Here is a 24,149-nt window from a genome sequence, read left to right as displayed (position 1 = left end):
CCTAAAATGTACTGAAGAAAGTATCAGAAACATTAATAGAAGCAAATGGGAAGTTTTGACACAAAGCGTTCATGTTTGTTTGCTCATTTTAACAAGGTTTTTTCAATGAGATCAGAGCTTTTAAATATAGAAGATATACTTAGCAATCCGTATAAATCATACGGACTTGCATGTCTATTTTCTCTGCTGATACATATTTAAGAATTCCTATGCATCAATTTAGTATGTTCAAGAAAAGTATCACATGAACAAATGACAATTGAAAGAAAAAGGTTTTCTTATTCTCATTATGTCATAATGAGATCTCCTGAATTCTTTTTTACCCATTTAAGTACTTCATTCACATATTTCTCTAAGCAAACTACTATTAAAAATATTCGTTCACCTCGTTCAGAAAGTTATACAAAAAGATGGGGGCAGGAGGGAGGGAAGCATGACACTAAATGATAGCCACCACATATATTAACACTATCAGTGGAACCACAGTTTACCCAAAATGTGTCTTGAAGATGGACTATAATGTAAATTCACTCCTGAATACAGTTCAGGACAGTAAGACTGTGTATGCACAAGAACAAACACACAAGCGTGTTGGACCATTATAATTATTAAGCCTGACTTTTCAAATTGCAAAATGTCCTAAGTAGTAGGAAAAAAATTTACAATTGCAGCCCAAAATTTTTTACATGTGAAACAGTATCTTACTTATTCTTACATAACAGGACAAAAAAAGCAAGTTTATTAAAATGTAGGTACTGTTTCTCATGTTAGAGTAGCATCCATATAATCAGAACCAAAGATACAACCTTCTACTCATCTGTGTAATCAAACCTCAGTTTTACACAAGTGGATGTAAAATTACAAAAACTGTTAAAGTAGAAATTACAAAAGTGCTCAGGGTATATTTTTGGACTACATCATAGGCCAGACAACAGTTCAAATCTGCGTGAGAGCTAGAAATCATAAACACAAACACTTGGTACAATCCCAAAAGCTGATGCTGCAAATTTCACGTAGGGGATAAAATATTTTTATGCTAAAGTATGCTCATAGCACAGTGTATTTCATCTACTGATTACAAATAGATTTGCTATCTTTCTGAAAATTTTACTCTCAGTGACAGGCTAGAAGACTGCATTATTAGCCTCCAAAGGGAGGCTAACAAACTCATACACACAGAAAACAGATCTGTAATTCAGCATAGCCCTAAACTAACCACCCAGGTGAATTGCAGACATAACCAAGAAACTTGTCTTGCAGTAGTTCAATTAAAAGGTACAAAGAAAGCCATAACTGACCTATTTTTTCCTTTCAAATAAACCTCAGAAATGTATTGTGAAGAATTTTCAGAAGAGTTATTTCTGCACATACTTCTCAGCATTTGAAATGCATGTTCATGTTATTGATCCAGCAGACCTCTGAAAGGCTTTCCAAGCACCATTCCTTGCATCTATCCATCTGTCTGTCCATCCATCCATCCATCCTTCCATCCATCCATCATCCAGACTTCAGGCATATGTCAGCAACAACTTTCCATAACTCAGGAGTGAGAAAGGACTCTGCAGGATTCCCTTTGAAGGTCATAAATCTTGGGGTTTTTTTCAGAAATAACTAATATGTACCTCAGCACATTCCAGTCCCTGGATATGAATTATCTCATTTTTATTCTAAAAATTACCGGGCCCTAATAAATAATTATATTAATATTTTAGTGCTATTTTTAATACATCTTGTTAGATCATTATGCAATGCATGTATTTCCCCTTTGGTTATTTTATTACCAGTATATTCAAACTTTAAATGAAAAGTTATACTCTATTTTATACATGAACATTACATTTTCAGGTGGCACAGATCAATGTGAACTTTTTACTTGAATGTTAATGAGACACTGTTGAGGAAAGTGTTATAAAGGACAATTTAATAATAGAAAAAAGTTAATCTGGATATATGGGAATGTCTACTCAATTACATGGAAAAAATACTCATGGGATAATTCTAGTTTTCCCACATGAACAGCCACAGGTGAAAAAACAAAAAAGCTCATGTATCATCTACAGTTTAGAAGTACTGTAAAGACAACCAGCTTTATCACACACATGGAAGAGCTATTTTGCATATGGCCACACACAGCCTCAGAAGCAGGTTTTTATAAATCAGCATAAATCAGCACATCTTGCAAGAATACAGACTGGAGACGAGTTCTGTGGAAAACGACCTGAAATCTCAGCAGACAGAAAGCTCAGACTGAGTCACTGATAAGCCCTGGTAGCAAAGCCAACCAGCAGACTCCTGGGCCAGCAGATGTAGGGAAGTAATTATCCCCACCCAGCACTCATTAAAGAATCACAGAGGCTGGCAGGGAGCTCTGGAGGCCAAAGAAGTCCAAGCACTGCCCAAAGCCAAGTCACCTGGAGCAAGATCCTCAAGGCCATGTGGACTCTGGTTTTGAACTACCAGGATAAGGATCCTACAACTTCTCTAATCAAACAGTTCCAGAGTTCCATATTTAATGTGTAGATTTTCCTTCAAATGTTTAAAAAGAATTTCTTGTATTTCAAGATTATATCTAAAATACGACATCCAGTTTTAGGGACCCTGATACAAGAAAAAGGTAATAAACTTCAGAATAAACTGAAGAAAGAGCAAAAGGCCACCAAGATGCTCAGAAATATGAAGCACGTGCTCTTTGAGAGGATGGGGAAACTGGGCTTGTTCAGCCTGAAGAAATGAAAGCTCCATGAACCCCTAAGCACAGCCTGATAAAACCCATGTTATCAAGATGACCAACATACATTTTTAATAGTAGTGCACAGTGGGAAGGTAAGAGACAAGCAGCATAAATAAAAAATGCTCCATCAGCCTCTTGGGGAGAAACTTCAGCATAAGGACAAGGAAGCACTGGAATAGGTTAACCCTCAGAGACTGGGAAGTCTCTGTCTTTGGAGGGTTCAAGACCCAACTGGACAAAGCCTTCAGAAATTCAGTCTGATCTCAGAGCTGGTCCTACATGGAGCAGAATTATCCTATGTTCTTATGATTTCAGAAGCTGTCATTTGTTCTCCTGAAATAAATAAGAAGCAACTGCAGTTAGGCATAGTTTTTCTGGGACAAAATCTAAAGAAAAAATTTAGAGCACAGACTCATTAAGTACTGAAAAGGAAAACCATTACATACACCATCATCCAGAATTGACTGCTAGAAGACAGCTACAGATTTCAAGATTAAGTGATAATTTAGAGAGATAAATTTATATTTCAAGAGTCCTAGTATTTGTTAGATCAATTTTTAAAACGTTAATCAAACTGTAATATGACATATGCGCAGTCACTTAGAAGCCTAAACTTAGAGACAACTAAAAGAGAAAGAAGATGCAAAGTAATCTTAGAACAAAAAATAGATTAAATTATTGTGCAAGATCAAACATTAACTACTGGAAAAGTTCTGCAAACTCTCTAGCTGAAGCCAAAAACATACTTGCATAGGAACCTCCAGATGACAAAAAAAAAAGCACAGAAGAATCAGCTAAAGCAACAGATGACTTGAACAATTTTTTATTTCTCTCAGCTGAGAACTGAAGGCATATCAGGAACTGACTATCCAGGCACCCAATGGCAACTCCTGTTCTTTATTGCACGGGTCTCTGTGGTTCAAAGATGCATTCTTATATTAAAAATACATAGTCACACTAGATACATAAGGGAGGGAGGTAATATGAGTGAGGAATGAAGAAATAATAGATACTATGTGTGGTAAAACTCGAGCAAGAAATGCAATATATCTTAATAACACCTTTGACAATTCTAGAATCAAGAAAATGAGTCTGTCTGGATGGACTGGAAAAATAAATGAGTTTTCTGTTAAGAATGATAAAGGGGTACAAATACAATCATTCTTCCATTACACCCTTCTGCACTGAAAAGACGAAACACACCAAAAAATGTATCTAGCTCATATTAGCCAAAAATTTCACAAGATGACCCTACCTGTTATCAAATTGCACTCTTTATACTTATTCAATACTGGTAGGGCAACATGAAATGGAAGCTTATATTGACAAATAAATTAATGGAAATACTCTGCAGAGGTTTTTTGATTTCAGTTACCACATGTCACATATCCTTGTACAGCTCATTCAGACATCTCAGACAAAACCAACAGATACATCACACAAGAGTCTTCTATGCCATATTTTTAGAGAAAGATGATTGTGCATCCAGGATGCAAGTCAGCCAGAACTACAGCATCACACAATGAACTCACTGGGAATCTTTAAAGTTCATCTAGTCCAAACCTCCTGCTGCGGGAAGGGATAGCTTCAGCTTGATCAGGCTGTTCAAAGCCACATCAGTCCTGACCTTGAACACGTCCAGGAAGAGGGCATCCACAACTGCTTTGGGCTCCCTCATCATAGAAAGTGTACTCCTTATGTCCCATCTAAATCTCCTCTCAGTTTGAAATGTTGCCCCTTGTCCTATCACTATAGGCCCTGGTAAAAAGTCTCTCACCAGCTTTCTTAAAGCTCCTTTTAAGTACTGAAAGGTTACAGTAACATCTCCCCAGAGCCTTCTCTTCTCCAGGCTGAACAGTGTCAATCTTCTCAGCCTTTCCTCAAAGGAGAGATGCTCCAGGCCTCTGATCACCTTCATGGCCCTCCTCTGGACCCAGTCCAACAGAACTATGTCTGTCCTGTACAGGGGATCCCTGAAATGGCTGCACAACTCCAGGCAGGGTCTCACAAGAACAGAGTAGAAGGGGAAATCCCCTCCCTCACCTTGCTGCCCACCTGCTTTGCATGCAGCCCAGGACACAGCTGGCTTTCTGGGCTGCAAGTGCACATTGCTGGTCATGTCCACCAGTATCCTGAGGCCTTCTCTACAGGGCTAGTTCTTCCAACCAACTCAACCTGTAACTACATGACTGTTTCATCTGTTAAGTAAATTGGTATCATCACAGAAAGGAAACAAAACAGGAGAATGGGAGAAGAAAAACAAGAAATCCTTTTATTTCAGCAGCACTGCAGTTGCACTGAATTAACTGTAACATCATTAGTCACACCACTAGCATAATCTTTCAAGCCTTCTTTTGATAGATGAGTGTACCCTTGAATACATCCAACACTATTCCATTTATGTAACAGCTTAAATTTTCATCAATGCAGTTTAATTCCATTGCAATTGGTTTCCATATTTTGTTTCTCAGTGAAACAAAGAAACAGTTTTTGTATGAAAACTGAATTTTAAGGAGAAGTTACCTAATCTGTGAACTTCCTTTCCTAGAAGAAAAAAAAAAAAAAAAAAAAAAAGCAGGCCAGTGACAACAATGTCCCAGAGGCAGATAAAACAGTTGTAGGGTTTGTATTTCTTTACCTGCCTTTCTTCCTTTCCAGTAGATTTCAAGCTCTCACTTTTTTTCTTTATAACTCTTCACATATTTTTGCTATGTGGTCAAATACTTTAAAATTTAGGAGTTCGGAGACATAGGCAAACCAGCATTTGTTACAGGAATTGACGTGGGAAAATGAATATGCATTTCAAAAATGGTACACAAAACACTAAGCTGTTTGACCTTTAACCAGGAGAAATACACCTAAAACACCTTCAAAAAAGTCAAAGCCTTTTGTTGCTGACTCAATTCCATGTCCATTTTGTCAAAAATGAACTACTACAAGTTTCAATTCACAATGCACCTTAGCCAATGAAACATTCATATTAAAACATGTCAAAGGAAAGAATCTTGTAGATACTTCTAATCTTCATAGACTTTTAAATCCATGAACATTTACACAAAAATCTATCATTATTAGACTCCAACTTGCTGCATGTAAAAAAATCGTGCCTTCATTTACAGCTTTTCCACATAGAAAAAATTCAAACACTCAGTGAAGTAGCGTAAGTATCAAGTTTTAAATAGGCATTTTAAAAATATGAATATAATTTCAGGAACTATTAAGACAGCAATCACTTTTAGGCTTCTATATTAACAACTTAAAAATTAATAAATAAGGCAGGTTTTTACCACCTCAGTGAGATCTTAAGCAACTATTCTTCATGCCTGGCAACAGATTTGCAAAACTTGTATCTAGAACTGGAGGTTTCTGTTCTGCTCTAGAACTTCAAACACAATAAAGCAGACATTTTGATGAAGAGAAGTTGCACAGGTTTTTTTTTCCCTTTTCCTTTCTACACCAAACTCTCAGTGGATTTCTCCAATCAGAAAATCGACTTCTCCTCTGTTTTTCATAGATGTACTGTTTTTCAGCCTTAAAGTAATTCAAAGCCATGACATTAATCAGTTAACTCCACTACTTACAGACAGGAAAAATCAATTTACCTGAATGCCATCAAGCAACTTGCTCATGCACCAGTAACTGTCAGCTTCTATGTTCTGCAGCACTTCTTCAGGCAGACTGGAAACATCAAAATTTTCCACTTCTTCTTCTTCTGTTTCAGGAAAAGAGAGAAAGACAAGGCAATGAAGTGCACAGAATAAATAAAGCAAGAATGAGGAAAATAATTGAAAACAAAGACAGCCACCACTTATCTTCTAGTCAGAAACCAATGCACATTTACTTTAACAGGGACTAAATGAATCATTTATTGCTAAACTGTGTCATCTAATGGCTTTAAATGTTAATGAATACTTAATTTCTTGCAGACTGTGAAAATCTCAAATCATGCCTGGTTAACCAGAATTAATATATAATAAATTACTTTATTCTAAACATTTCACATCTGAAAGAGAATCAGAAGCACATTGAGAGCCCTCAAGCCATATATGAACAATCCCTGAAGAAGATGACTATGTTTGCACCATGCACAGAATATGCAAATATGTTGCCAGTCTTTACAGAAGAAAAAGCCCTGAAAAATACTTCTCAGAAAACCACTGAACTTTATTTAGAAAGCAGACTATAGCTTTTCAAGGAGTATTTGTTTTTCAGGGAAGTATTTGGAATTAGAAGGAAATCAGACAAAAGAAAACAGATGATTTCCACTCACCATCCCCCAAAAACCCTGTGATTATCAACACTGGAAAAGCACAGAATCCAAAAGACATCTAATTCATGGAAACCAATTCTACCACACAAGTGGGTTTAAAGAAATTCACACTTCAAAGTGAACCACAAATTTACATTGTCTTTTAAAGGCATGGAATCTGCATTGATCCATTTTGAAAAGACACAGAATGTGCTGTCCTGACACCTAACTCTCAAAGTTCCCAGAAGAGAGTTATTTAACATGACCATTACAGCTCTAAGCAAAAGCTGTAGCTTCCTTCTTGCAGCAGCTCACAGTGTCTTACTGTATCAAAATAAGTATCAAGGAAGCATCTGTCCCAGCCCTGGTTTATTCTCAAGGAGAGGGACATGCAGAAGGGATTTATTCTACCTAAACTGTGCATGGGATACCCAAGAAGGAATTTTCTCCATTACACACCTCTAAGCTAGCATAGAATAAGAAGTAAGAGAAAGCCAAGAATAGTTATCTTAAAACTCCTCTATTACCTGTCTCGTAGCTTTGCAGTATGTAATTAGAGATGCCCAAGTTCATCTTTAGGTTGTCACAATTGATTATGCTACCTTAAAGCACCTATTTGTCCATTGGTAATAACCATTATCATTACATACGTTTTAGAATCATTTCAGTATACCTGTGATTTTACCACTACTAGTAGACACTGGTAGCAAGGCATTACCAAAGCATTCCTCTGTGCACTGTTTCCTATATGTGGGTGTACATCTTCTAAGGGATCAATGGTTTTGGATTGTGAAATATTAATAGCTGTAGGACAAGAAGATTAGGTTGTGCTAATAAGGTTACTTTAGATATTTACCTACTAGGGAAATGTGGTAAATAAAGCAGGGGATTGCAGCATAAAATATTAGCATGGGATGATCTCAGAGGTGGCAGGGTTGTAAACAATGAACCAATAGTCATTTACTGGTAATTAAAGGAATGCCACCTTTGCACTGGAGTACAGTTTCACAAACCCAGTTTCTAAAAGAAGATAAACAAGTACTCAACATATTTCAAACACCCTATACAATAAACTCCAATATAAGACTACCTTTCAGAACAATGACTGAACAGCAGACTGCAGCACCAGTATATTTTAATAGCACATCCTTTTGTGAGGAGGAAGAAAGTCTTTATGTCAGCAGCATATTCCTCTCAATAAAAGGGAGGGAGAAGCCCCACAATGGACAGTAAATTCTCTCAATGCTCTATGGAAACTGGGGGCAGCATTGGCAGCAAGTGGGAGCAAATGCTCCTCCTCTCAGTCCCCTGGTACCCATCATCTTTCTCTGTTAGATTCCTCACATAAAAGACAGGTTCTAGAAAAAACCTGGCTTCATTTCATTTATTAAACTTAATCTCTCCACAAAAAAACACATGTTAAGAGAAGAGCTTAACATAATATAAAAGTATTTTTATGCTAAAAATGCTTGAATAGAATAGAGATAACAAGAAACCTTTGAAGGAAGGCATGCAGGTCAGTATAAGCAGAAGAACCAAAACATGTTGAAATAATCTAACTAAAATTAGACAAGTAGATAAAGTGATGTACATTTAGCAAAATTAATCCAAATTGAAATGCCAGCTCTGCAGCTCAAAAAAAAAAAAAAAATTAAAAAAATTAAAAAAAAAATTAGGTCCCTGAGAGCCCAGAAAAAGTTGCAAAGAAATATCAACATGTCCATTACTAAGTCCACAAACAGAAAAATTACAAAGAGTACTCACTCTTCTGTAAGACTTATAGAAAGACTGAAAATTGCTAGACTTCAGACAGACAAAGAAAAGTCAATTTAAGATGACAAGTTTCATATGAACCTGTTAAAAACGTCAATTTTAAGTATTTATCTGTCTACCTCCAACCTGATCTGCCTCAAGATTTTAAACTCCACAAAGACAACCCCACAATTTCAGCGGAGAAGCTCTTTTTAACAGTTTCCAAAATTAAAAATAAATATCTACATGAATTTAGAAAAGAAAAACTTTTCCAAATAGAAAAAAAAATTAATGATATACCCACTACAGCAGGAAAAAAAACTTTGGTACATCTTGCACATACTAACTCACAAAAAAAGTCTTACAATTACAGAGTTTATAATACTTTCATAAACCAGTGCCAGAGTGGGAAAAAAAATCTAGTCAATATTTTTAACTTTCATTTTAATATTTCAAATGGCAAAAAAAAGAAGCAACCCATTCTCACTCTGCCTCACTATGTCTACAGGAAAAACAGTAAATGTACCACAGTTCCTTGTATTTATATAAAACACAAACATATACCGAACTGTCTTCCCTGTGAATGAAGTCTTCAGGCCCTCCTCCACAAAACATTTGCTGAAAGAATGAGATCACAACTACTTTGACAATGTGCTCCTTTGCAAATTTTCTGCCTTGGAGCACCTTTTCTTTTCATGACACTGTTATCACATTTCTGAATGAAAAGGCAGCTATAAACCATAGCACAACACACGTGGGTAAGAAAAGATAGCAAATGAAAAAGATTTTTTATGTTCTCTTTCTCATCTTTCTTATCTTACCTCATTTTTGTCTCTCTCTTTCAAAATCTACCATTTCACACTATATTTTCACATCAGGTTTTAAACCAACAAAAAAGCTGAAGATCCACATAAACATCAAAGGTGGGCATCTTCACCTCCCTTCACATCCAACTAAGACCAAGAAGTGACAGAGTACTACCTGACTTGTTCTAAACTAGAAAGAAATAAATCAGATGAATCACAGTTAAAAAAAAAAAAAAAAAAAAGGTCTTGTTTCTCAGTATTAGCTATATTTTGCTCTTAAAAGGACTGCCTCAGAATGAAGATCTCTAAACTGTGGAAGTCTAAACTCAGCTGAAATAAAGCTTTAAACACCCACCAAATGATCTGCTGTCCTGTCACTGAACTACCTGCAAGCTGTGAGAAAACCAGGGCAGTTTGTGAAGATATGCTTAATGAAGCAACTTGGACAGCAACAACACTCCAGCACTAATATTTTGGAAAAACTAGATTCTGATTGTTCTAATAAAGATGGATTATCGAATTAGAATGACCATTTTTTTTCCCCAGAAAATACAATATAGCTTTTAAGAAATATCTTTGAATGGTTCCAACTACTGTTCATCAGAGGTATATTCCCCAAGCACAAAGAGGAAGCCAGGACAGGCCTTTCTGAAAAGAACACAAGTCTGACATAAATTCACTACTCTAAGTAAAAGTCTCATTATTCCACAGGGAACAACAACAAACATAGATAGCTTTTAGCAATCTTTCCTCACTGAAAGAATTGGCAGTCCCCAATTATAATGTCACAGAACCAAATGCTCAGCCATTACAGACACAAAAATAGCAATTTTATGAAGTACTTGTCCAGCTGTCTTGTTTTGTCCCCTCTCTGAAGAGATATCCAAGAACATTTTGATTTTCTGTGGCTTAAAGACTGATCTTTAGCATTTCCATAAGCCCCTTAAACACAAAATAATTCAAGATCTTTTATACGTTGTTTAAATATATAAGCTACTTCTAGACCACTTTTCAATCCCATTGTGCTTCCAACACATCATACTAAGTCATCCATTCCGAAGTCAGATAATAAAGTTTTGAAATTAAAAAGAATCCAATTAAGCATTTAAGACAACTCAGTTGTGTTTCGATTGTACCCTAGCAGTATTTCCCCTGTGTAAAGCAACTGTGTCAAACTTAGGCTTAAAATTCTGCAACCAAGTATTCCAACGAATAATCTAATTACTTGGAGCTATACAAAACTATGGTTTCATTAAATCAGCTAAGATATACATTTTTGGATATGTTACATTAACTGGTACCTTTTGATTCAAACGTGGTGTATAAGGAACAAGGAGCTACACTGTGGAAGCACCAAGAACTCTTCTAATAAAGATGGCACAGCATCACAAAAGCTAAATCTCAAACAAGCAAGTGCTCAGTGACGTCAACGGTTTCAGCTCCACCAATCCACCTTACCTGCTACACTTTAATAAGGAAGTTCAAAACTGACACTGAATATCCAATAACTCTTTTCCACAGTATAAATGAAATTTCAAAAGCCCATCCATTTTGACAACGAGCTCCAATTAAGGAATATTTGATTGGCAGAATGCTATGCAAAATCATAATCTACATATTTAGCATTTATTCATTTATTTGGGTATTTACATAGTGCAAAATGATTCTTTTTGCCTGCAGTTTTAACAGAAAGGCAGTCAAGCTCCATGTTGGTATCTATTTTTTTTTTTTTCTTTTTGTTTCTTATTTGGATGAAGAAATAAACACACTAGAAAAGTTTTAAAAGAAAGACCACAAAGGATCTCAGGAAAAACAGAAGCAAAAATAACAAAATAACCATCCCAAAAGTACGTAAGATATTATTTGTGCTTGAGAACATAATTGCAATTTCTGGTTTTAAATAATCTTCAATTTATTTTCAATGAGTGAAATCTGAATGGACAGTAATATAAAGACTGAATAAAAGAACGTGGACAGAAATAGCAGGCCAGCATGTGCAATATCTGGGGGAGAAAAGATCACTGCCTAAAACTTCCCAATTACAAAGTCTTACAGAAACATTTCTTATCATCTTCAGTTTCCTGTGGAGATCTTTATCATGTTATCTATACAACTGTAAAAGACAGGAAAATGGTTGCCTGAAGGGAAACTGTTGTAGCATGGAGCCTATGACATGCTGATCTGAATATGTGCATTGCTGTAAGCATGGTGTTAGCTCTTCTTTACTCACTCCCAGGGTATGCTTCTGAAACTTCTCACCATGCAAAAAGACTAACTTTTTCTAAACAGCTTTAACTGGATACACCCACAAAGGCAGAGATATAAGGATAAAATCAAAATTTAAAAAAACATTGCTTACAGCTACTTACAGATTTAGTTTCCCAATGACAGCAGAAAGTAAACATGCTAAACAGCTTGCCTCCATTAAAAGTAGGTTTTAATTCAAGATTAGGGCCAATGGATGATTTTTTTTTAAAGTTGTTCAGAAGGTTAAAATTAAGTTCATAACTGATTTCTCTCTTTTAAATGTAATACACTTCTTCTAAAGAGTGCTGGAATTTTACCTATTCAGTACAGATCAGGGATAAAAACACACACAACCAACAAAAAGGTAGCTTGCATTCAGAAATTCTCTAAACCTGTTACCAACACCAAAACTCAGTCTTTATAAAGTGTGAAAAAAAAATGTAACTTGATAGTTTTCATACTTCGTTATGCTAAGCAAGGTCCTACAAAAGCTATCTCCGTTAAAAAAAGCACACTTGCTCTCAAAGGATTATTTTTAGTGAAACACACATTTAATTGTGTTACTAATGTTTTAGCTGTAGCTTTTTATCTTGAAATTGTTTCTCAACACTCAGAATCAGCAAAACTCAGACAAATACACTGGAGTGCGAGGTAGGGGATAAAATGGATGGCAGGATAAAAAAAGACCTAGTGCTGAAGCCCAAAGCAGACTGAAAGATCACTAATAAATTATGAGTGCTCTTTACATACACCCAGTATACAAAATAATATATAAAAAACATAAGATCAGTTAATGAGTTGAAGATAAATTCGGAGTTTTTTCTAGCACTAATTTGTGTAAATGTAGAAAAAGCATTACCATACACCTGAAGTCCAAATTACGTATCTTTTGCAGGAGTACATGGAAACCATTCTGACCACAGATGCACAGGTGTTTCTCTGTATAAAGCTTACTTTATGCTGCAATCTACTTCAGATGTTGCATCTGAAGGGAGACCTAACATAAAGGTCACCACCCAAGTATGCAAAGTACAAAATCATACACATATGATTGCATGCAGAGGTGCACAGAATTATTTCCACAGCTAGATCTTTCACATTCCATTCCAAACTCAGTTTTCAAAAAGCTTTATTAAACACCTATTCAATCACTGCTGCACTAAGGCAATGTTTTTCTAAGTAGATCAGGACATAATAGAGCATTTAAATGTTCATTCTTTCAGCAACAATTGCCTAATTAAATATGTATATTACCATATCAATATCTCCAACTGAAAAAGTCCTAGTTACATATTAATCTTGACTGAAATAGCTCTTGAGCTGTTAAGGATGAATCACCAAAGTGAAACCCTCCCTTTTCTTTGTGGTACTGCAGTCACAAAGGTAAAATTAAAAAAAAAAAAAAAAAAAAAAAAAAAAAAAAAAAAAACCAACAACAACAACAACACCTTAATCATCTCCTCAGTCCAGGCTTAAAACATGACCTTATTGCATTTCAAATATTCCCCTATTAGCAGTCATGTTCTCACATACATGATATATTGACAACTTGTCTATTTTAACATTGTAACAGTCACCATGTGCAGTAAAATTATTTAGAGAATTCATATCAGTAAAAGATAATGATTAATGTTTGAAACATCATTCTTATACGGATGTATAAAGATATTTATCTTGCTTCCTGTTGCATCTGAAGGAAATTGTGGAGGATCAACTGAAAACAAATGTAAGATTATTAGCTATCTTGCGTGACCTGGCAAGGAAGGCAAATCATCCTATCCAAAAACACTGTAAACTTGATCACATGGACTGAACTTCTATGCTTATCAAAACTAATGTATGACCCTACAAGTACTCTCAATTTGTTCTATCACAAAAGAGTAGACACTTCATATACTTTTTCTTTAATTCCAGATTCTGTATGAAAATAATCAGTAAATCAATCAGAGACTTCCTTTAGTGGGCCTGCATTGCTTGCCAGTAAGATCTTTTCTTCCCAGGCTTTTTCTTGGCAAGATTTTAATGGCAAGTATATATTTTTCCTCTACACCAAATAATCCAGAATTTGCCCTTATTTCATATACATAACCCACTGCACATACATACACAAAAGCAGACCTGTTTTTAAGGATGGTAAATTTATTTGAAAATGGAAACTCTCAGGTCATGTTGCAAATTAAACAAAAGATCTTGATTCCTCATAGTCTGCAGACTGAGATTACTGCTCCACAAGTCAGATGGGAGAAAGATGAAAAGCTCTATGACCAAAATAGGGTATAAAGGAGAATTAAGTAAAACTGGTGGTATCAACAGGCCTTTGACTCAAAGAACTTGCATCATGCCAAATACAGGATTGAGAACCTCTTCCACATAGGTGAGAAATCTGCCAGTAAATGCAGCTTGAAATTAGAAGGAAGAGTATAAGTCACATCCTTGGGCATGACATTATTACGAAACAGGAGCCTTCAAAGTTTGGAAGATGGCAGCTCTCCTTAAAAATGGATTTCAGCAACAATGAACACAATGCTCAGCACTAATTCTTCTCATAATACTCACTTCAATAGGTTTGCTATTGTCAACCAAAACAGCTTGCCAGGGAGAAGCTGTGCATGTGACACCAAATTAAGGGACTCATAATTAGCAACCACTATGCATGATGAGCACAGGATGCTGATGAGTATTTTCTTAGAATGCCCCATAAGGGAATTCCCTGAGAAATTCAAAAGGTGCCTTGAGAATAGGAAATGAAAGATTAAAGGTTAAACATGTCTCCCACACTGCATTTTTAATTAGCTAAGTGCTAAAGTTTGTGCTTTATCATTTAATTTTTTAAAGCATCAACACACATATCCACAAACACACAGAGACAAAACATCAAGTGTGGGACAAGAGAAAACCGTAGCGTAGTCAAACAAGTTTAAAGCAAACCTCAGGAACACAGGCCTTCCCTGTGTTCAGGTATGGGATTGATTAGAGAGTTACTTCAGAACTATCATTCTAGCACTGGAAAAGCCTTCAAAAAGAAGCTATAAATTCATGTAGCTTTGAAAAAGAACTATTTATTGGAGATGGAAAAAAAAATCAACTGTACTAAAGACTACAACATATTGAAAAGATAAAGAAACCAGTGTATGTAACTGCATATGCAGGGGTGAACTTTAAAAGTACTGAAAATCAATACTTCTTTACTGAAACTATTTTTAAAAAGTCAAAAAAAGAAATTGTCTCCCATGTAATTACTTAATAATAGAAGGCTGGCAAGAGAACTCATTTGAGCAATTCCATAAACAGCAATATGTTTAATATATTTCCTGGATAACTTAAAAAGCTCAAAGGTTCAACTCTAATTTGGATAAATATAAAAGTAATACAAATTAACCAAAAACTTGTACATAAATATAAAAACGTCTAAAAATTCAGGAATGTAATTTTTCCCGTGACTAAAGACTGAAAAATTTGCCACTGTTACATAAGCTCATAAACCCTCTACATATGATCATAACTCTGCATAAATGTAACTTCACTCACTCATGTAGCAATTTTTATTTTAACCCATTAAGGTGATTGAATGGCATAATAAAATAAGTTCTCAAAGAAAAATGGACAGCAGAGGAAACAACTGTCCCTCAGCAACATCCCCACAGGTCTACAACATTGGCAGTTTGCTGCAACACACACTATGCAATATCCATTTTTCAACTGGATATATATCAATTTTCTTAACCAAAATGACATGCTCCTGTGTTTAGTAATCTCCCACTAATCATTCACAGCTAATAAGAAAACCATCTTACAGACTTCTTGCCTTATTTACAACAGAAATTGAGTAACATCCATTATTTCTGCTTCTCAGCACAAACTTCAAATACTGAACTTGAAGCAGCATATTTGAGGAGAATGTACTCTGCAGGAAACACTAGCTCTTACATTGCTTAATTGCTGAATCCATTCCTTAACTACCTTAATCTGCTGTGATTCACACTTTCCTAATGAAAACGCTACTTACTAAGGCTTGCTTTTTTCAGAAAATTCAAATATGTTTTTACATATTGTGTAGGTATTTATTGTCAAGATAAAGAATAATCAAACCTCTAAGAAAAAAAATGGTTGCTCTTGTCTGTTCAAAAATAATAGTATGATCTCTGATTTTCTGCAAGAATGTTACTGCAAGAAAGGCAGTTGTCTTTAAATTTCAGTCATACCACAGTAAATTTTTATGTCATAATTACCTAAAGATGAACACATAAATCAATTCACAAATGTTTTTTATGAGAATACAATTCAAAAGCATATATTTTTTATGTACTAGGTTTTGTCAAAATGAATGTGCTATAAAAGCATTAAGTACTTTCTGCTACTATGAAATAATGCAATGAAAGCCTACAGAAGAAAAACTGTTTTGCAAGAAAACATCCCCCCCCTTTTTTTTTGTTATTGTGCTTAAATACATAATTTTTCACTTCTGCTTTAAAAATTTGTTTTCCATAGCTTAAAGTAAAAATTTAAAATATCAGATTTCTCAAATAAGAAACAAGCAAAGTATCCCCATGCTAATGAAAGCCCCAATGACTCCATTACTGTGATTTTAAAAAGTTTGCATTTAAACTACAAGCAAAGCCACCTCAAATTGAAATTTCAGCACACAAACTTCTGGCAAACTTATCTGTATTGGTTTGACATCTATAAGCTATTAACTAACCATATATCTCATTGAAAATAAGACAAAAAAATTTTCTTACAATTGTTTTTAAAGCACTGATCCACCTAATCTGAAAATCTTTTCTTAGATCTTCAGCTGCTAGATCTATGCAAGAGGATTGGAATGTTACACTTCTGCCATCTGTAAAGCATGTTGTCATTGCTTAAACAACTCCTTCTCTTGTAGCTTTCCTTCCCACAAGTTACTTCATAATAAATACACAAACCTGTGATATTTGGATATAAAAAGCCACTTTCAGTGGCATGAAAACCTTTAAAGTAATTTCCCAGTCTGTTGGAAAGCATGCTTCAGAAGACTTAGATCTGGAAAGTACAACCACCTCTGTGCCACTTCACTATAGAAAGATGATCACTAATTATATGGAGATCATGGGGAGAGGAGAAGTAAGAATGCTGAAGCCAGAACTGAAATATGCTGCTCCCTTTGGAATACATGCCTCTCCCAGAACTATATTTATTGCAATTAACTTCCTTCTTCACAGTTCTTGCGTTTTTATAGCTGAAAAAAATCTTACGGTTTCTCTTCAATTTTAGCTTACTCCTTCTACCACTATTCAAGATTTTTTTTTCCATTTATTCCCACGACCCAACATTTCCAGTCTGTAGTTTCAAACAGAATACCCTTCACTAATGTCTCATTACTTTCTCATAATATTAGTTTCCTAATTGCCTTCAAAAATGAGATAATATAAGCCACAAAATGTATTTCAAACTTGAGAAATGCACTGTTTTTTTACATTAGCATTCATATTACAAAATTAATTTCATTTTTAAAATATCAAGAGTGTGCACTAAGTATCATGAAATAGCACATCTTTGGACAGATACATTTGAAAATTTCAAAACACATATATAGATGCAAAACAAACTTTAAAAGCAGATAATTTAAATCCACATCATCCTATGCAGTAAAAGAGAATTTTCATTGACAGATTTGTTTTAATATACACATGCGGAACAAAAATTCTTTTTCCTCATGTTCTTTCTAGTATACATCAGAGAAAGAAGAAAAAAGCAAACTTGAAAACACAAAAATACCATGATTTAAAAGACAAATCTGAGTTAGTTGAAAACATCAAATGCTTCAAATCAATAGAAAAGCTAAATCTGACTTATTTATTCTGATTACTTATGACTGAAGTTTGATTAGTCCCATTTGGCCTAAGAATTTTTCTTATTAATTCAGATATTTCTTCTATACATATCTTATGGCAAAAATTCAAAAGAATGCCTCTGATTTTGCCCATAAGACAGAGTTTAGAAAGTTTCTTCACAAAATATCTAAGCAAAAAATCCACACAATCTCCTGCTATGAGGTGGTATTTTATAGGTTCCATCAGGCCTCTCTCAGATTTTTTGCCTCTTTGATAGACTTCCTGGCACTGATATGACTAAAGAAATTTTTATTAGTAACTTCCAAGTTCCTACTTGTTTTTTTCTCTAAAGTGTAAAAACGATGACAGTCATCTAAAAGATGCGCTTTACATGGGCATGAACTACCCAGCTGCTTTTCAAAAAAGTATTCACTTTAAATCACAGCTTCACTTCAAAAAATAAATGGAGGGTGGGCCATACACTGTAGTATGCTGATCAGTATTCTCAAGACATACTTCTTTAGTAAGACATGGAAGCATACAATAAATATTTAAAACAAACAAACAAAATAAAGGCTAACCCAAAACACGGAATTCTACCCACAGATGCAACCACTTGCGATAATGGGGAGAGCAGTACAACAAATAAGAAGCTGTAAGTTTAAGGAAATATAATCCAATTATTTCTGCTTTAACATCAATAAGAAAACTTTGTACTGTTAGGAAGAGTAGGAAGATGATTGTAATATCACACCTACAGATTTAGTCAAAAAATTTTTATGAAATGGCAATTGTGAATTTTTCAGTTCCTATTTTATGCCACTGAAGATTATTTTCTTTTCATTCCCTACTTCACAGGAAAGTCAGTCATACACATCTTTAAGAAAACAATATTTAATTTAAACAGCGGTATACTGAAGCTAGTACTACCAGTCATCAGAAATCATTAGGTCTGAAAAATCCTCTGTCCAACACTTACCTTAATCTTTGAGAAAGTAAGTGTTTGCTTCCTCCATAGTTGCTCTTAGAGCTTTTCTCCACTGCCAACCTTTCTTAATCCATTTAGACACTTTTTTTAAAGCTTGTAAGACAGAGATCAAAAAATGCAGCAACTGTTGCAGCAACTTTCAATGAAAATATGATAATTAGTTACAATACTATTTTGAAACATTTATTTATGTAGGGTAAAGTGACAGGTTTCAGATTCAGAGCACAGCAACTTCATATGTAGGTAGATGCTATTCTGAACAAAATTACATAGATCGCTCTTACTTTGAAGTTCACTTAAAAATTTAAAAACTTTGAAAGGCTAATAAACCTTAAAATTTCAGGCATTAAGGGAGGTTGGAGGGTTTTTTGCTTTGTTTTAAACAGACACTCATAAGAGACTATGAGCAATTAAAACCATTACTCAAATTACTGATTTTCTCTCTCACACAAAGCTAAAAATAACAGGCAATTAAGCAGTTGGAGATACTGAAGATAACGTCTCTTTTTCATTTCTGGACGTTATTGTTAACAACAGCCAGTGAATTCCAACTATAATTAGGCTTACTTCACTGTAAAATAGATAAAAGCCTTTTTATAAATTATCCACAAAAACAGTTTTAGTTGAATTACATTAATTTTTTCCTGAAAGATAGTAAAGCTGAGGTACATCCTACTTTGTCAACTAATACATCCTTACGATTTAAGTAACCAGGACTATTACTACTCGATATCTGTAATCAAACTGAAGAAGATATTTTATCACAGCCCACACTTTATTCAAGCTAGAATATGTGCCAGTTCATAAGAACGAGAATTTTCATTTTACAGTTTGTATGGTTAACTGAACAGATTTTCAAGAAATTCATTGTTTCAGTAGAGGTCATGAAGATTACTGGAGTCACTTTCTCCACCGCATCAATATGATATGAATTTAAACAGTTTGATTACTAAGAACTACAAATGTACTTAAAATAAAAAAAAAAAGTAAGATTATAGAAAATGTGACAGAATTAACATTTAAAAAGTCTACACAGGAAAAGCAAAGGAAGGGGGCAAAACCCAAGTCTATTGGATGCAACAGTGCATCCAACATTTCAGATTAACTATTCCAATTAGCTCAGAAATCTGACAGTATATTAGAGAGCGAAATAAAAATTGAAACAGAGAAGAACTGGTTTTGTAAAACTGCACTGTCAATAGTAAATCAAGGTGATTGAAGACAGTACTAGGAAGCAAAATAATACAAAAGCAGGTTGCCATATCCTTTATCTGTCTGTTTGCTCCCTAACCTGCTAAACAAAAAGAAAGCATAATTCACAAATCCTTATCATGTGCATGTGTTTTTACTAAATAACACTAATTATTTAGCATTAATGCTAAAGCAGTCTCACCTGGCACTAAACAGACTTTTGCTTCTCCCTTCTTCCCTAACATGCTCTTGTCCCCACAACAGCACTGATATTCTGCTCTGATCCTCAAGATGAGGGCAGAAAGTTAAATAATTCAGTTTATTATCGGCCTAGTTTACAGCCAGTTTAACTGTGCCCAAGGAAAGTCAATGCAGACCAAAAGGAGAAGACAGGAACGCACATCTTGAGTTGGAAAAGAAAACGCCAAGCCACCTGTTTTGACACCAGAAATCTCTGCTTCAGCTCTGTCATCTAAGTACACAGCAAGCAAACCCTTTTCTGACCAACTAAACCCAATCTGGGAATACTCAAACATGTGGCTCCAGTGTGAAGTTTAAGGAATAGAGAAATGAAGCTGGAACAGGCAGGGTACACTGACCTCCTGAAAGAACAAACGGGATCTGGAAGATTCTTCAGCACATAAGAATCCAGTTCACACTGTCCCAAGCCCTCACAGGAATCAACTACATTAATGAATAAAACACATGCAGCAATATACGACCCAAGTACACTATACAGTTACTTGGAGATACATGCTCAGCTGCTCATTATTGACACCATCTCTCACGGTTACTATATTCTAAAATAGGCCAAAATTGGGTTGGTGCAATTAGCCAAAAATCCACTAACTAAAGAAGTAAATCACTTCACTTTATCAAAGCCTATAGAGAGCACTTACACAAACAACAATATGAGATCCACTCATATAGTTGATACCAAATACCACCACAAACTTCCAGTAGGTTAAGGAACTAGGGAATAAACTCTACCTCTAGCAAGTCACACACAAACTGCATATCTGAGTAAAGCTTAAGTACATTCATTAAGACTTTTATACTATTGTAACTATGTTGAAAAATAATCCCTAAATCAGTATTTTATAACTCTAAGCCAGAAAAAAGTGCCCACTCCAGAATGAGTCCACTGCAACGAAAAAAGTAATATTCCAACAAGTTATGCTATAAGATAAAGATGAAATTGTCCAAGTAAATAATTAAAATAAATATTCAAACAGAAAATAAAAGGATCAAAAGATTAATGGGAATTTACAGTTCACTGGTTTCTATCAATCAATCTTCTCCATTATACAAGTTCTGACAACATATTTGCTCTTCTTCATGCTCCCTTACTCCCTAAACCCTCACAAACTAAGCATGAGATCTCCCCTTAATACTCTATCAGTTTTCCTTAGTTCTGTTTGGAATGCCTCCAAACATCTTGCTTTATGAACCAACCCTAGACAGAACAGTATATTATGGGAAGCACTGCTAGCTGACAAACAATTCAAAGAATTCAGTGCTAGTTATTTTCACATGGATTCTGCTACTTGTTTAAAGTGAATAAAAGGATGCAAAATAGTAAGGTTTCTTTGTCCAATTATGCCTGGAAAACAATATTATATATTAATTAAGACAATTTCTCAGACATAGTGAATAATTCATTTTTCTTAAGTGAGACATACATAAAAACAAATTAACAATTTAAAAGTATAATCTGTCCAAGTGCTTCAAAAGCGTGCTTTTTAAAGCACGAAAATTCAGGTCTATATTCTTATTGTCTTTGTTTCCAAGTAATTTACCTGAAGGAACTTTGGATTTTTGGCAAAACCCACAACTCAAAAATATTTAAATTAATGGAAAAAATTTCTGCTTTCCCACTGCAATCAGAATCAGTCCTGCCTCACAGCACAGAAGTACCAAGTCCTCTGTGTGTGGGCTCAGCACAGGTTTCTGCTTTCTTCTGGACCTTTTCCATGTTGCAAAGCAGGAATCATCAATTTGTAAAACCAAATTCAAATGCTCTCTCTCTTATTCATTACAGTTCTCCCTCGCTTCAGCTACCCTGCAGTAAGTACAAAACATTTTCACTGACAACAGATCGCCACAGCATTAGGGGGAGAGTGGGGCAACATTCCTAGAAATTGAAAAGGTGAAGAGCAGATATCTCAAAGCAAGCTAAGATAATGTTGAACTTCTATGCCACATTATAGTTACAAATATATATGTACATCCAGGTGTACATACACTAAGTGTTCAATAATACATAAAAGCAAGGAGGGCAGCAAAGAAAACTGGTGCGTAAGTAAAAAGAATCAGGTCACTGAGTGGCTCGTGTATTGCAGCTCTTTCAGAGGAATGCGTATGACGTTTTCTGGACTTACACAGAAGATGTAATTTGCTTTTCAGTACTTTCAAGTCTTAAATTTAACACTTGTGTAAGATTTCTTCATTCTTTGCTCACTCAAATCACACAACAATACTCCATTTTATTATTGAAGAATATTTCATGGAATATTGCTCATGTTTATGATAACTTGAGTCAACTTTCCTGATGTCATGAGTATTACTATAAAATTATGGAAATATTAAGAAACAGCACTGAAATATACCTTTGCATATGGAAACTACATTCCTAGAAATTTACATTAAGGAGAAAAAATCAATGTGATTAAATGGAACTAGTGTTATGGAATTTTTGTTTGACAGAAAAGTGATTTAAATTATTTTGAGTAGCTTTTCATAACATTTTACAAGGGTTTTAAAAAAACATTTTCTCAATATTTTTACAACTTGCAGGAAAACATTAAAATACCAATTATGCTTTATGTCCCTTCTTTCATGCAAATTCATTTTGTGTTTCATAAATCATTAAAAAAAAGTTTAAATAAAAACATTTCAACATAGTATTGTGCAAAACCTTTTATTTATTTAAACAAAGAAAAGCATGAAAACAGTAGAAGTTTATTACAAAGTTTAATGCCAAAATTAAAAGAAAAGCTGAAGAGCGTACTGCAATTGCAAATAAAATTTTTGCATCTCTCTCAAACTGAAGAAATCCCTCATATTCCTGAACCTCAGTCCTGGGAAGTCTTCCAGAATTTCTCTCCTGGTAAATCAGAAGATGGAGAAACTTGGAAGGGCCTGGGAGAGGGAGAAGCATCCAGTTAATCCAGTTCTAGATGGTTATTCAAGTATGTAAAAGCAATTTGTCATCCTTCAGTTTCAGTCTCTTCTAAATAACTAGAAATATGTAACATCTTTTCCATTTCCTCCCCTCAAAACCTCAAGGTACATGTCCTATTCATAATTCTCCAAGGACTAGTGAATTGGTGGAACTGAATAATAAAAGGTCTAGACATTTAGACTGCAGGATAAATTATCTCAAATTAATTTATATACTGTAGCAATCAAGGCTTCAGCTTGGTCTTGTAAAGGAAATAATGCATGCTGAACAAAATTTTACCTTATAAACCTGTAAGTATGAAGAAAAGCAGCTCTCTAAAGTCAATGCGTTAATACTCTTTGCTCTCTGGCTTGCTGTCTCATCATTCAGAAATTCAGTTTTATGTACCTTTCAAACAGATCTATTTACTCCGCAAAAGTTACAACTCTCCTGAAAAAAAAAAAATCTCTGCTTAACTAACAATTTTTCATATTTTATAAACAAACACTGAGGAATTACCTCAGATATGGCCATGATAAAATGCCCCAAAACTTTACTCCAATTAGACAATGAAAATAACTGGTTTGATGCAGTATTCAAACTGTGAGGAAAAAAAATCAAAATTAATAGCTTTAAATATAATTATTCACTGTTGAAAAGGGTGAAAGGAAGACAAAAGTGAGACTGCATACCAGTTATAAGGGCAGGAAGACTTCCTGTAACATATGAGGGAATTAAAAAAAACAGTAAACAAGGGAGTTATAGGCAGATGAAGGCATTTTCAGGACCAAAGAACCTTTCTTTATTCATAGTAAAAGTAGTCTGGGAATAAATCCCATTCCATTTCCACTAGGATTTGGGCCTAGATTAATTATCCCATAAAGATATAGCAGAATCAATTCAAAAAACACTAGGTAACAGAAGTTTCATTTACATTTAATGCCATCTACAAAAGGATTTAAGATGACAAGAAAAAATACTTACAAGAGTAAGATCTCTCTTTTTGAAGTTTTCAGTTCATGAATTCTTGTAAGCATCATCAGCTTGTCTCAGGCTCCTCTGTTTCAAGAAGATTGCAGACAGTATCTCCATGGCCATTCCTGTCTTCAACAGCCTTATTTCTCTTGCCCTTTATCCAACATAAAATGACCGAGTGCTACAATAGTGTTCATTTTCTGCCCTTGATTTCCTACTAACTGCTAATTTTCC

At 34.7% G+C, this 24,149-nt stretch overlaps 1 protein-coding gene across 1 annotated transcript in view; it reads right to left on the bottom strand.

Moving 5' to 3' along the window:
• The window catches only part of TBC1D22A (TBC1 domain family member 22A), a 142,770-nt gene that overhangs the window by 84,960 nt on the left and 33,661 nt on the right, over positions 1-24,149 (bottom strand). Inside the window, exon 9 of the mRNA XM_066182937.1 lies at positions 6,334-6,443. Within this exon, the coding sequence (XP_066039034.1) occupies positions 6,334-6,443 (110 nt within the window). The remainder of the gene's footprint in view (positions 1-6,333; positions 6,444-24,149) is intronic.

Source organism: Chamaea fasciata, unplaced genomic scaffold (genome assembly GCF_029207755.1).
Source record: "Chamaea fasciata isolate MVZ Bird 193981 ecotype frontalis unplaced genomic scaffold, bChaFas1.0.hap1 SCAF_5, whole genome shotgun sequence".
Classification (NCBI taxonomy): domain Eukaryota; kingdom Metazoa; phylum Chordata; class Aves; order Passeriformes; family Sylviidae; genus Chamaea; species Chamaea fasciata.
The sequence above is the reverse complement of the archived record's forward strand: the minus strand, read 5'-3'. Positions and strand labels throughout refer to the sequence as shown.